Here is a 14,688-nt window from a genome sequence, read left to right on the forward strand (position 1 = left end):
GAAGACGAAGATGAAGACGAAGACGAGGAAGAAGAAGAAGAGGAAGAGGAAGAAGAAGAGGAATAACATAGAGCGTCAGGCTGTCGCGCCGGCGGCGCACGACGTCGACGCCGACGCCGCCGTCGGCGCGTATAACGCCAGCGGGCAAAAGCGCGTTACCCCCAGTCGGTGGAGCGAGAGAGTCGCGACTAGCAGACGAGCGAGAGCTCGTGGTGACGGATAATAAAAAGAAAAAGAAAAGAGAGAGAGAGAGGGAGGGAGGGAGACAGACGTCGAGGACAGGCCAATATTAGCAAATATAGAAAAGAGAGGTAAAGCGAGAGAGGGAGAGAGAGAGAGAGAGAGAGAGAGAGAGAGAGGGAAAGAGGAATAGAGTACTTTTGGATAGTTTATCTAGTGTAAAGGACACGGAACTGATTGGACAGTAGGCAATACCGTATACCAGAGGTACTCGATGCGCCGGTGCACCACCACCACCACCACTAGTATCAGCACCACCACCACCACCGCCAGCACCACCACCACCACCGCCACCACCACCGCCAGTACAACCACCACCACTATCATCAGCAGCAGCAGCAAGCGAGCACGATCAGCATCGTAGCCACTGGCAGCACCGCCGTCGCGAGTCGCAGTCGCCACCGGCGCCACTACCGCCTCTACCACCGCCTCTATAACCACCGCTCTTGGCAGTAGAGCCTCGCAGAGACGTCCACCTCGTGGTCGTCGGCACTTCCTAGCGGACGGTGCTGGTGTCCGGGTGGGTTCTAGGACGTGCGTTAGATCGAAGCAAAGAGAGAGAGGGAGAGCGAGAGAGAGAGAGAGAGAGAGAGAGAGAGAGAGAGAGAGAGAGAGAGAGAGAGAAGGTTGACAGTAGAATAGAAGATTAAGAGAAAGAGGAAAAGTCGGTGGTGGAAAAGGGAAAAGAGAAAGAAGCGATAGTAGGGGGTTGAGTCGAGCAGCGAGTCTTGCTCCCTTAGACGTCGCACACACGCGTACCGATGCGCATCGTCGTTCGTCGTGCTCGGCGCTAAGGTTTTGCGGCGCGCGCGATATTTCGTTTGGAGGGTTTCTTCCCTCCTCTCGGGAGTGCCGTCGACGGTTTTCTCGCGCGGGCTGCCGGCGAGGTAGGAGGTGGCGCGGAGGGCGATCGCAGGGTCGTCGTCCTTGTCATCCGCAGCGGCAGCAAGAGGAGGAGGAGGAGGAGGAGGAAGAGAAAGAGGAAGAGAGGAAGAGGAGGGTCCATCGGTCGAAGTGACGGTGCATGGTGAAGTGTCGCGAGCGGAGCGGTGTCGTCTCGTCGAGGAGTCGGAGGGGAGGAGGAGGAGGAGGTGGTGGAGGAGGAGGAGGAGGAGGTGGCGAAAGTAGGCGAGAGAGTAGTCGCAGGGGTAAGGATAAGGGTGGTATCGGGCCGAGCCAAAGCCGCGAGTCGTCGTGGTGATGCCTCGCATCGGCGGGTCCTCCAGGTCGCAGGGTGTCGTCGCAGGTGCGCTCGAGTCGCGCTCGCCCTCACCGACGACGCGGATACGCTGACGAGTGCAGCCCACGGTGGCACGGCAGTCGTCGTCGCTCCTGCAGGCCATGTATTACGGCCCGGTAATCGACCCTACCGGCAGCAGCTGCAGTGCCAGCGACCACCACCGGCGGCAACGCGACCACCACCATCACCACCACTACGATCACCATCAACGGCAACAGCACCAACACCAACGTCATCATCGTCGTCAATATCATCATCATCGTCATCATCGGCATCGCCATCGACTCCTTCCGAGTCCTGCCACAGATTCGGACAGCACGGAGGACGAGCCGGCTTACGTCCTGTTACTTCGTTCGCCCAGAAGACCAGCTGCTGTCTCCTGCTGTCACGCAGCAAGGAGACCGGGCAGAAGACGACGCGACGGTGGACATGCCGTCAGGATATTCCTCGTCGCCACCGCCGCTGCCTTCCTCGCCCTCGCCGTCTCACCGGGTAAGTTCGATCATCTTCGAGTAACTACTAGTAATTACTATCTACTAGTAATCACGTATTTACTTTTACTACGTCTATCTCTTTGACATATCAAAAGCAATGCACTACTTCGTTATCCTCGGAGTCGTATGTTAATTCGACCACTTTGGCGCCTGCAACGTGTCCACTCGAGTATGTACGCGGACACGTGTATCGTCGAAAGCCTCGAGAAAGAGAGAAATAGAGAAGGAGAGAGAGAGAGAAAAGAGAATTCCTCGATAATATTTATTCCTCTCTTACTCTCTCTTTCATCGAGGGTGGTCCTTCTCGAGAGTTTACGAGGAACGATTGAGAAAAAAGCACAGAGTTCGATCATTCATTCTCGATTAGCCTTCGTTCTTAACATTCGACGATACTTGAAATTCATCTTCTCGAAGAGTGTCTATAGAACTTTTTCATCTAGTAGGTCGTTAAGATCGTTTCTTTGAGAGATATACTCGCGAAGAGCGTCGCTTGATATCGTGAAGGATCTTCTCCTGGCAAGGTCACGAAAGTGTGAAAACGTTGTGCAGCGGGGGATACGTGACGCATTGCGTCAAAATCAAATGACGAAGGACGAAGAAAAAGAGAGGAGGCTGTACGAATGTGGGTTCGTTTCTCTGACCTCTCTCTCTCTTTCTCTCTCTCTCTCTCTCTCTCTCTTTCTTTCTTTCTTTCTCTTTCTACAGTTGACTTTTCCTTCTCTCTTACTCTCGTCTCCAAGGTCGAACCTACGACCGGGAATCTGTAAGTACTTACATATTTCGTTCTCGAATCGGAAGATGGATCGAAATCGGATCGCTTTATCGAATGATAAAGCACGAGAGCGATAGAACGGATGATAAGAGAGGAAGAAAAAGGAGAAGAAGAAAAAGAAGGAAAAGAAGCAGAAGAAGAAGTGGCGAAAGAAAGAAAAAGAAAATACACGAGGTATCTTTTGTGGTTGATAATCTCGTCGTTAAGAACAAGCAATATCGCGAGAGCTTTTTTCAAGGATGTCGATGATAGAGACAGAGAGAGAGAGAGAGAGAGAGAGAGAGAGAAAGAGAAAATGAGAGAGAGAGAGATAAAGAAGATCAAAGGAAATCGAAAAATAATTTTGTCTGATTTACGTGGGGGAAGACACTCGAGTCGATGGCGTGATGTGCCATTAAAACGTCGTCGTTGCAGTTAATACTCGAGTAAGATACTTCTCCTCCTTCTCCTCCTTCTCTTCCTCCTTCTTCTTTTTCTTCTTCTTCTTCTTCAGCTTCCTCTTGCGATCCCCGTAACTCGGATCCGGTCGAAACGTGGCGTGTGGCCCGTAGACACGGTCGAGCCGCACCCACGCGCGCTATTTATCTCGTCGTTTGCCGAAGCCGAGTGCCAAGAGTATATTTTTTCGCATGCTCTCTCTCTCTCTCTTTCTCTCTTTTTTTTATTTATATATCCCTTTCTCTCTCTCTCTCTCTCTCTCTCTCTCTCTCTCTCTCTTTCTGATTCTCATACTCATTCTCATTCTCATTCTCGCTCTCACTCTCACTTTACGCGTTCGTTCGTTCGTTCGTTCGTTCGTTCGCTCGTTCGCTCGTTGGTTTGTTTCTTTCGTCTCGTCTCTTCTCTCTGTCTCTCTTTCTCTGAAAATTACGAGCCACGCGACGGAATCGTATCGAAGGAAACGATGGTGCCACTTCTTAAATTTAGATACTTTCAAAGGGAAACTAAATCCCGTCGAGACGCGAGGCCGCTCGTCTCCTTTAGACGGAGACGCATATTATAATCGACTCACCGTCTTTGATTGAGGTCTTTTTTGGGAAACTGATTTTTCTTTTCTTTTTTTTTTTTTTACGTCTTCTCGAATGTTTCTGTTAAATCACTTTTTTCCTTCCTTTCTCATTTTTTTTTATCTCGATAGATGAGAGAGAGAGAGAGAGAGAGAGAGAGAGAGAGAGAGAGAGAAAGGGAGAGAACAAGTACGATCTTTTTCCTCAAATAAAAAAAAATATATATATATAAAATATCCTGACTCGAAGAGAATAGTCGCGAATCATTCGCCCCATCCTCGTTTCCTTCGACGCGTGAAAATCATTTTTGAAAACGATATTTCATCATTGGATGGAAATATCCTTCTATTTTTTGGATTACATCATTCAGGGAATATAGCGCGAGAGATTGTCGGGATGGAGTTAAAGTTTATTGAAATCCATCACCTAGAGAACGGAATAAATCAAATTTACCCAAGCAAACGTTAGATTGCGAATTATACTAGAAAAAAAAAAGAAAAAAAAAAGGAAAAAGAAAACGACAGAGATAGATAGAGATAGAAATAGTAGAGATAGATTCACCGAATATAGTTCAGAAAATATAGTTTTCGTGATCGGAAGGTCGAACAATTCGTAGGCAGTAATTCTCTTTGGTCGAGGGTGAGTCAGACTCCGTTATCATCCCCTACCTCCCTCTCTCACCCTCTCACTCTTCCCTTTTTCTTCACCCTCTATATCTCCTTCTTCGTTCCTTCTTCGCACAGAACGCAAGTATAGTATTTCGATTTTATCCTGATATATCTATATGGGTATACGTATATATCACAGATATTTATGCACAAAGTCAATACGTATTTATTAATTTCGAAAATAATTTTTTAGAGGAAATTAATTTTTTTTTTTTTTGTAATTTAATCGAAGAAAATCATTTGAGTGATCGACGATTTGAGAAATGTTCGTAGATGAAAAATCTTTTAGGTGACAAATTAGAGAAAAAGAGAGAGAGAGAGAGAGAGAGAGAGAGAGAGAGAGAGAGAGAGAGAGAGAGAGAGAGATTTGTTAGACCCCCAAAGAGGTTTAAACGACGATTAATATAACGGATTGAGAGAAATAATCTCCTTATGAGGGTCATCATAATTAGTATACCCGAAGAATCGTTCGTTTCTCGCCCGTTTCTTCTCATGGAGAAAGATTACAAAGGGTTTCCTTGAGATTGCAATTGTTCAAGTGAGAGAAACAGAGAGAAACAGAGAGAGAGAGAGAGAGAGAAATAGAGAGAGATTGAGATAGAAGAAGACGCGAACTCTCTCGCTGAACGTCCGAGTGACTCACGAACGTTCAAAGTAACGTTTCACGTTCCAATTTTAACCGAAGCCGAATAGATGGATTGTCTTTGGCGCCAGTGTACGCGCATATAAGTGCGTAAAAATAGCTAAGTGTCCGCTGGTAATTGAGCTATAGCGAACTATTTCTGGGGAGGGTGCGAGCTTTTCGAAAAGAAGAAGAAGGAAAGTGAGAGAGAAAGATAGAGATAGATAGAGATAGAGAGAATAGAAAAAGAAGAAAAAGAAAAAGAAGAAAAAGAAGAAGAAGAAGGAAGAACAAATCGTTACGAGCACTGCGATACATACCTACTCTTTGACATTTGTAATTTTCTTTTCTTTTCTTTTTTTTTTTTATTATTATTATTATTATTTTTTTTAATTTTATTTTCTCGATCTTATTTTCTTTTTTTTTTTATCTTCCTATCGTCGACGCATTTTCTTTACCATACAGATCGATTCTCTCGAGAGAAAAATAAAAATTTCTTTTCGGCTTCGACGCGACGTTTCTTCTTTATCTCTCGACGGAGTTATCCTAGACGACGGGCTCGTAAACGATCCGACCGTACACGTTTACGAATAGTGGATCTTAAAGTACGGATATATATATATATATATATATATATATATATATATATTTTTACTCGATTTTCTTGGAGTTTCCAGTTAAAATTTTTTGTAATCTTTTAGAATCCATATCTCTCTGCTATCGAATAATAATTCGATCGTTAGCAAAATATCTTTCCTTTCTTTTATTCAATATTCTCAAATATTATAATACAACGACGTTGAGTACAAAAATGGAAGAATAAGAGAAAGAGAAAGAAGAAGAAAAAGAAAAAGAGAACAAGCTCTCTTATTCGTTATAGAGGAAGAAGAAGAAGAAGAAGAAGAAGAAGAAGAAGAAGAAGAAGAAGAAGAAGAAAAAGAAGAAGAAGAGAAAGAGAAAAGCATACGAAAGAAGTAACACGGTGAAGAGAACTCGAGCCGAGCAGGAGCATTACGTGACTAAATTGCGTTTCCCGTAAGTGTACTCGGATGAGACGGCACTGTCCCGGGGGTTTCGAGGTTTTTGGGGTTGGCATGACGTGCTACTCTTCCACCCTCTTTCGTCCCCCTTAGGTGTATGTACCCTTCACTCACGCACACGCATGCACTTCACCAAGGCGAACAACAACCGTAGAGAAGCCGCACACACGCTTCCCACGGCATGATTCTAGAACTTTTCCTGGCCCTTTTGCTTCTTTCCCTTTTTCATCTCACTCTCTTTCCCCTCCCTCTCTTCTTCCATCTCTCTCTCTCTTTCTTTCTTTCTCTCTATGTATCCCCCATCTTTCAGTCGCGTTCTTATTGCCATCCAAAGAAAAAAAAAAAAAAAAAAAAAGAAAAATTCATCGTCATCCTGTAAATATAATTTATCTCGACGATTCATCCTCGATATTTCGATATTTTCGATATTTCGATCGAATCTTATAGTTCTTTTTTCTTTTTTCTTTTTCTCTTTTTTTTTTTCACAAGATTGAGAAGAGAAATATTTTGTCAATTGTCTTTAGAATTCACCTGTGTATCTTACTTCATCTTTTTTCCTTTTTTTTTCTTTTATCATCAGACATTTCCTTCTTCCTCGCATATATCGCTCGCGTAGAATAAATATTATACACATACATACATACATACATACATACATACATACATACATACATGCTTCGTACCTTCGACGAAAATATCTCGAATCTCCGAAAAGATTTGACGATTACGTACCTACTTCTCTAAAGGATTTCGAAGCCGGTGCGTTTCACCGTGAGTTTTATTTATCGATTTACTTAAGTTACTTTAGAACGAATTGTTATTCAACAAGACAAGACCGAGTATCGTTCCTTCCCCCGACTCATCTCACCCTGATCTTACCTCATCCCAAAGGACGAAGATAAAATACGATATCTTCGATTCTTCTTGGTTGTCACGTTCGACAAATATTCGCGATTCGTTTGGTGAGAAAAAAGAGGAAAGAAAAAGAAGCGAAAGGTGGATGGAAAGAGGTGGTGGGGTAGGGGGAGGGGGAGGCGAGGGGGTAGAGGGACGGGGTGAAATGAGAAAGGGAGAAAAAGGAGGGTGGACGTCTCTTAAAAAAGATCTTACGACGTATCGTATTATATTAACGACGATTGACGTATTATATTAACATACATGCATACGTACATAACATACGTACATAACATACATACATACATATATACATACATACATAACATCGGCATATATCGTAATACTATACGTATTATATATTATTTCATCGAAATCGTTGAAACCTTTCTTCCTTCCTTCCTTCTTTCCTTCGTTCGTCCGTCCGTCCGTCGTTCGTTCATCATGCGGAAATTCATCTCGTATTTTTTATCGCACGCGTGCACCACCTCGATCCAATTACGTCGACGAACTCGAACTCGACGATATAACGATTCTACCTTAGATAATTTTCGTTGGAATTTCAACGTTTATCCTTACGCTAATGACGTAAAGAGAAACGCACGATATAACGATCACCCGATGTCACTGATTTTTTTGTTGAGCAATCATAAATATATATATATATATATATATATATATATATATATATATATCTTCTCATTCATAAAAATGGTTAGTAGTTTTTGAAACGAGAGATTCTCCTTATCTGTACACACACACACGTGTATGTATGTATGCGTATGTATACTCGTAAAAGAACTTCGAAAGATATTGGATTTGAAGAGAAAAGAAAGATCGTTCTACCTGTCGTTCCTACACCAATACGTATATATAATCAAAAAGAAAGAAGAAAAAAAAAAGAAAAAGAAAAAGAAAAAAAAACGAGAAAAGGAAATAGAAAGAAATGGATCGGTTTTCGATCTCGGGATCCATTCATTCATTCTCTCTTACTCTCTTCGAGAACCACTTGGATTCCCCTTCGCTGCTCTAGGTCATTCGATGACGATGACCTAAATCGGTTAAAACGACCTACGCTCCTCGTGCGACGCGTGGCACGATCAAGTGGAATCGAATTTTTCTTTCACGTTTCCCGACGTTAAAATAGCATTACTCGAGAACTGCAACCTTTCTATACGTATATTTTCTTTTTCTATCTCTCTCTGTTTCTCTTTTTCTTTCTCTTTTTTTTCTTTTTTTCTTTTTTTTTTTTTTTTAGAATCGCATTAATTCGCTCGATAAAGCGATAACGTCGTAATCGTTCCGTAAAACTCGTTTAGCATTCAACCGTAGACCACAACGTACATATATACATACATACATATATACATACATGCATCTATACAATCGTCGATCGTATTTTCATTCGTCAAATGGATATTGCCGGCAATTTGCTACTCTAATCGTATTAATTTTCTCGCTTGAAGCTAAACGCGGTGAGTATGTGTGAGAGAGAAAGGAGAGAGAGAGAGAGAGAGAGAGAGAGAGAGAGAGAGAAAGACGGACTCTCTATTTCTCTATAGATAACAACGAGCGCCATTGTTATGTGAACGTTCGAATAAATTAATATCGTTCATTATTATGGTGATGAAATAGCAAATTGGCTTACTATTAATTGGTATTACCCAACTGATTCTAATTGAAAAGTATTCTTTATTTATTTGACTAAATGACGGGAGTGTATTAAAAAAAAAAAAAAAAAAAGAAAAGAAAGATACAAGAATACGAATTTGTTTGCAAATTATCGATAAAGATAATTCTTTCTTTCTCGTATAAACAAGAGGACACCTGCGACTAAAACGTGCCAATGTGGTAGACCTATCGTAGGTTACTTTAAACAATTAAAAAAAAAAAAAAAAGAAGAAAGAAAAAAGAAGATAGGACGAAAAACGAGGAAACACGATGGCGATCGCGTGGCTTTGGTCTAACTAAGCAGCTGCCGTCACGGCTGGTGCTTCGAGCATGTGCTCGCTCAGCGTTCGGTATTTTCTACATCCTCGTTTGACGTGTTATAGTAGTAAACTTCGTTTCAGGCCAACTGGAACGTTACGTAAACTACACTCTGAAAAGGATCGAATTATTTGTTAAACGTAATTGGATATATCTGCTTTAAGGATATAGCAAGCAAGGACGACATTTTTCGTACTTTTACTTGTTTCTTTTTTAAATCGGATTTGGATTAACGTAGTTTTAGATTATTATTATTATTATTATTATTATTATTATTATTATTATTATTATTATTATTATTATATAAACATTTAATATCAATAATATTTGTTAATCGATCTTTCAATGTTATACAAATTTGTATGCGATTCATAAAAATTACTAGAGATCCTAATAAATTTCTAAACGAGAAACGTATGTATTATACATACATGAGAGATAAGAAAAAGAAAAAAAAAAATACAGAGAGAATAGGTTAGGAGCGATTAGTCAAGTTACACTCTAGACCGATTGATCAAAGATATCATCTCAATTTCGTAATTGCTAGTCGACGTAATAGCAAACGTTAGTTCTTCAAAGGTTCTCTCTGTTTCTCTTACACACAGTCCTTCTCCGTTGTGCCATTGATTGCGCTTTCATTTCCTCAGGTGGAAACGTTAATGCGGACGTTCGTGGAATCGACTCGAGGATGGTCGAGTAATACTGATTCAGAAGCAAAGCCGTAGGGTGAAAAGGGGGAGGGTCGTAGGTTGGCATATACGAATCGTGACGTTCCCTGAACGTTGTTGGTGCTTGTTGCGACGATGACGGTGGCTTTCCCGGTTGAGTTCGTGGCGTGTTAAAGGCAGCAAACGTGTGGTGTGTAGTCGTCGTGCTCCTCCTTCTTGGTCGCTCGTGCCTCCGAGCGGAGGAGGGCGCCTCGCTCGGGAGGGTTGCATAATGCAGAGAGAGCATCGAGCGGGTAGGGCGTTGACTTTGTGCGGTAGTGCTCATTCCTTACACCTTTTGTCGACCTAACTTTTTTGAGTGGTATTATGTCGCGGATCAACTTTAATTCCGATCGTTCGTTCTTTTTCTTTCTTTTCTTAACGATCATCAAGGATCGTCGACAAAGGCGCATTGACCTTTTGTTGATCTTTTATTTTGTTTGACAAAAAAAAAAAAAAATGATAAAAAAGACATTTTTACGATCTTTCGATGGAAACAATTTTCTTCTCTTTGTTTCCCTTCTCTACCTCCATTGATTAATTTGCATACTCATTGAAAAATAAATATCATGGGATTCGAACTGATCCTTCTATCCGAGTCTTACAAATCTCCTCCGAAATCTCACAAATCTATAACGTCGTAATATCCTGGATCGCTAGCTATCGGTATCGATGGATTCTCGTACGATTCCGTTAGGACACGATTCCGGATAGGTATACTATATCGATAGGTTGCTAAGCTCGACGGAGAGGAGAGGGTGACCAACGTGCGGTTTTGTCGGCCGCGAGAGGGTTGCATAACGTAAACGAGGAACACAGGCCGTGGCAGGGCGTTGACTTCGATCCACGGAGCTTACAAATCGCCTTTGATCCGCCTTGAATCAGACGAGATATATCACGTTTCACGGCGTGTGACACGGTCTTAAGGAGAACGAGGTTGTTACGATGCTTCTTTCTAAGGGAGGAGGGGATGAAACGGGTGAGAGGATTGTACGGCGAACCCTCTTCTACTCGACGAATAGATCGATCGTAGTATACTCGTCGTCCTGATCATCGTTCCTGATTATCGAATGAAAAAAAGAAAAACGAAAAAAAAAAAAACAAAGAAAAGGAAATAGAAAGGAGGACAAAGTTGTATCGAAAATTTCGTTGTACATAGAAATAGGAATTTTTTGTCTTCTCTTTTTTCTTTTTCCTCCCTCCGCCTCGCGTCTATGGGATTAGCTAGTAACCGAGCGACAGTCGATCTAACACGACAGTGGTCGCACGACAATTTCGTCGGTTCACACGGTGTGTACGAAATGGCCAATACGAACGGTGACATCACGAGCGAGGAATTTGACCGAGAGACTTCTAGGTGTTAACCAATATACGGTCGACGATATGATTTGCCGCGCGATTTGTGGGCTTCTATTATATATACCGCCAAATAAAGTCGACTAATATATATGTATGTATGTGTATATATATATATATATATTATTTCATTTAAGAAGTCACTGGCAGTCGGTCTTCCTCGAAAAGACGTGCCTATCGTTCGTATAAAATTCCGTTGTTGATATCAATAAGTAATATGACATCCAAAGAGGACGTACGTATATACACATATGCCATAATATATGAGGGAGGAGGGAGAAGGGGCAGGGGGAGGGAAGGGGGTCGGTCCGTTAGCAAAGGTCGATTGTCTCTTTGATACGTTCCCGTACTCTTTCAATTCGGACTCCGTAGTTCGGCTCTATCGATTGCGATTCTAGCCGATGATTCTACTTACGTCTTTTTAATCGTTCCACGAGACGTCTCGCATCGTACTTGACCCCTTCTGCTTAATGGTCGGCAATCAAAAAATAATATTTCATTGAATACGAAAGAAAAAAGAAATGTATTTTTTGCTTCGTTTAAAATGAAAGAAAAATAAATAAATATATATATATATAATATATTTATTCATAGATGTTATAATGTCAAATTTTCCTTTCGTTATTCTCTCTCTCTCTCTCTCTCTCTCTCTCTCTCTCTCTCTCTCTCATTTATTGCACGCGCAGTTCAATTCAAAGAGTACAGAGAGAGAGAGAGAGAGAGAGAGAGAGAGAGAGAGAGAGAGAGAGAGAGAGACGAAAAAGCTTTTGAATTACACGGCGCGTTTGACGAAGCAACGAGCCGCGCATTAACGCGACCACCGTTCAAGCAATAAACGTTTATCGGTCGGCGTTGGACCACCACCGTTGCTTTTCGATCTTGATTGATTCAATTGGGATTATCAGAAAGGCATGCATCGAAAAGGGATAGAATCCGATTGAAACACAATTTTGTTTCTGAGAACGTTCATCATCATCATCATCATCATCATCATCATCATCATCATCATCATCATCAATGTCATCATCATCATCATCATTATCATCGTCGTCGTCGTCGTCGTCGTCATATTGGTTTTTCTAAGGATATTAAAGCAAAAAAAAAAAAAAAGAAGAAGAGAAAAGAAAAAAAGAAAAAAGAAAGGAAGAAAGAGAAGCAGGTGACCTCCTGGCCCCTTCCGTTCTCTCTCTCTCTCTCTCTCTCTCTCTTTCTCTCTGCACCCTTCCGGCCCTCCTATCTACGCCCTCCTTCTCTTTCTCTCTCTCTCTCTCTTCTTTCTCTGCCCCACCCACGACGCAAACCCCTGCCTTTTCTCGGGGGTTCATCGATCGCCCCCAATCACCCACACCTGCCATCTTGCTCTTTTCCTATCCTCTTAAAATCGGAAAGCTCGATTTATCCTTCTCTCTTTTTACTTTTTTTTTCATTCTCTCTTCCTTTCTCTCTTTCTCTCTTTATCTTTATTTATATATCTTTATCTCTCACTCTCTCTCTCTCTCTCTCTCTTTATCTGTTTGTCTATCTCTCTCTTTTTCTCTCTTTTTTTATTTCTTTCTCTTTTATTCCGAAATTATTAACTTCAAAATTATGAACTAACAAAATCTAATCCAGTTCGAAAACAAGTTTGTACTTTTCTGATTTCAGTAATTTGTTTTTCGGATTAGTAGTTTGATACGATAGAAGGATGCAATGCCACGTTTGATTCTTGATCGATATCTGTTAATTAGCTTTCCCGATAATCGCTTTTGTTAAGCGGCTTAGAGAGAATTTGGATAATATAGATATCTACACCTCTCTCTCTCTCTCTCTCTCTATATATATATATATATATATATATATATATATATATATATATTCTGCTGAAATAAAGCTTAATCCGGACGTTCAACTTTTACCCTTTTCGCTTTGGCACGCAAATCGTATAACGTAATCTTCCCTTTCTTTGGTTGGAAAAATTCACTTAACGAGTTTTCGAAGTTCGTACAAACTGTTAATTAATTCCTCATCTCTTATATGCATTATTAGATTAGAAGTATATCTAAAATATGTTTAGAAAAAAAGAAAAAGAAAAAACATTGAAATCGAAAAGAAAAGAAACGAAAAGAAAGAAGAAACATGGCGCTTAAAACGATCGTTAACGCATGCGTTAATTTTTTGCGAAAAGCAAAGAAATTAATTTTACTTCTCTCTCCTTCTAAAGAAAAAAAAAAAAAACAGAAAAATAAAACATAAAAAATAAGAAATAATAAATAATTTTAGAATCGTTCCTTTTTCTATTGAAGGATAGAAAGAACAATTTTACATTATCAATTCATGAATTTTTTTCTTCTAATATATCATGTATACATAAAATGAAAATTTTGAAAGAAAAAGGCGATCGTTGGAAACGAACGATACGAAGGACCGTCGACGATTCTACTTCGTAGTTCGTAGGAAAAGAATTGGGTTGGAATGGAGTGGCACTTCGAATGCCGAGCGCACCGCTCGTCGCGTCGTCTCTCTCTCTCTCTCTCTCTCTCTCTCTCTCTCTCTCTTTCTCTCTCTTTCTCTCTCTCTAACTAACTAACTCAGATAGCACCGCAAAGTAACAGAAGTCAATGAGTAAGATGGTTGAAATTCGCGGAGTTGCCCGCGACCATGACCTTACCGAACGAATCAACGTTTCTTTTATATGTGTGCGTTCGCGTTCTCGTTTTTGAGTTCGCTCTAGTAGGAAGGACAGTACGTGGCTTTTTTTTCATTTTTTTTTTTTTTATATATATTTTCTTTTGAAATATCATTATCTTATTTTTCTCTTTTTAGTCAGACAAATAATATTTATCTTGTAACAAGATACTTGTTACAACTGTACAATTTTATTTTCCAAGTTAAGGAAGATTTTAATAATCGAAACTTGTCGCTTATCTCGTTGGATTGCTTGCAATTTTCACATTGCCTACAGATTGATAATCGTATCACGTTTACTTGTAGAAATCGGTCATCGATGGGAGAACAAAAGGGATACCGCACTAACCTACGAAGGAAATTTGATTGTCAAACGAGTGCTTTGCATCATGACTGACAAGTATTATACATACATACATACGTATATATATGCATACATGCATATATGCATACATACATACATACATACATACATACATACCTATGCGAGTTTGTATTTCGCGCGATGGTTGGCTGACCTGGATTAAGAGAACGCGGAGACCAGGGGAGGCAGAATATTCTAATCAATTTGAATTAACGTGACATCTGACGAACATTTCGTACGTTTCCTAGAACAAAACAGACAACTGTCGTAAATCGAAATAGACGATGCAAGTCTGACGATTAATAAACATCGATCGAGTTATCGATACGTGTTTCTTGATAGTCCAAACTTTATTACACCTTTTTCTCATATTTATTTTTTCTTATTTAAATGGAAACGTCTGACTAAACTCTGCTCTGTTATAAACTATTTGAAAATGTTAAACGACGTATTTACAAAACGTTCAAGCGGCACTGGAGTAGGGCAATCTATTTAATGAATATTCAGAAGAGGGTACAAGCATCGATCCATTCAGCGATTTTATAGTCGTCGACTAAATTCCTTCGTCTTATCACGAAGAGAAAAGCGAGACGCTTTCTTATAAATATTCATCGATACGAAAACTTTGCGT

General features: G+C 40.7%; 1 protein-coding gene across 1 annotated transcript in view; it reads left to right on the top strand.

The window, feature by feature from the left end:
* The first annotated feature begins 321 nt into the window (after window positions 1–321).
* Window positions 322–14,688, top strand: part of LOC122631839 (protein kinase C-binding protein NELL1-like) — a 66,717-nt gene continuing 52,350 nt past the window's right edge. Inside the window, exon 1 of the mRNA XM_043817987.1 lies at window positions 322–1,972. Coding sequence (XP_043673922.1) covers window positions 1,582–1,972 — 391 coding nt within the window. The 5' untranslated portion in view covers window positions 322–1,581. The remainder of the gene's footprint in view (window positions 1,973–14,688) is intronic.

This window comes from Vespula pensylvanica, chromosome 9, assembly GCF_014466175.1.
Source record: "Vespula pensylvanica isolate Volc-1 chromosome 9, ASM1446617v1, whole genome shotgun sequence".
NCBI lineage: Eukaryota > Metazoa > Arthropoda > Insecta > Hymenoptera > Vespidae > Vespula > Vespula pensylvanica.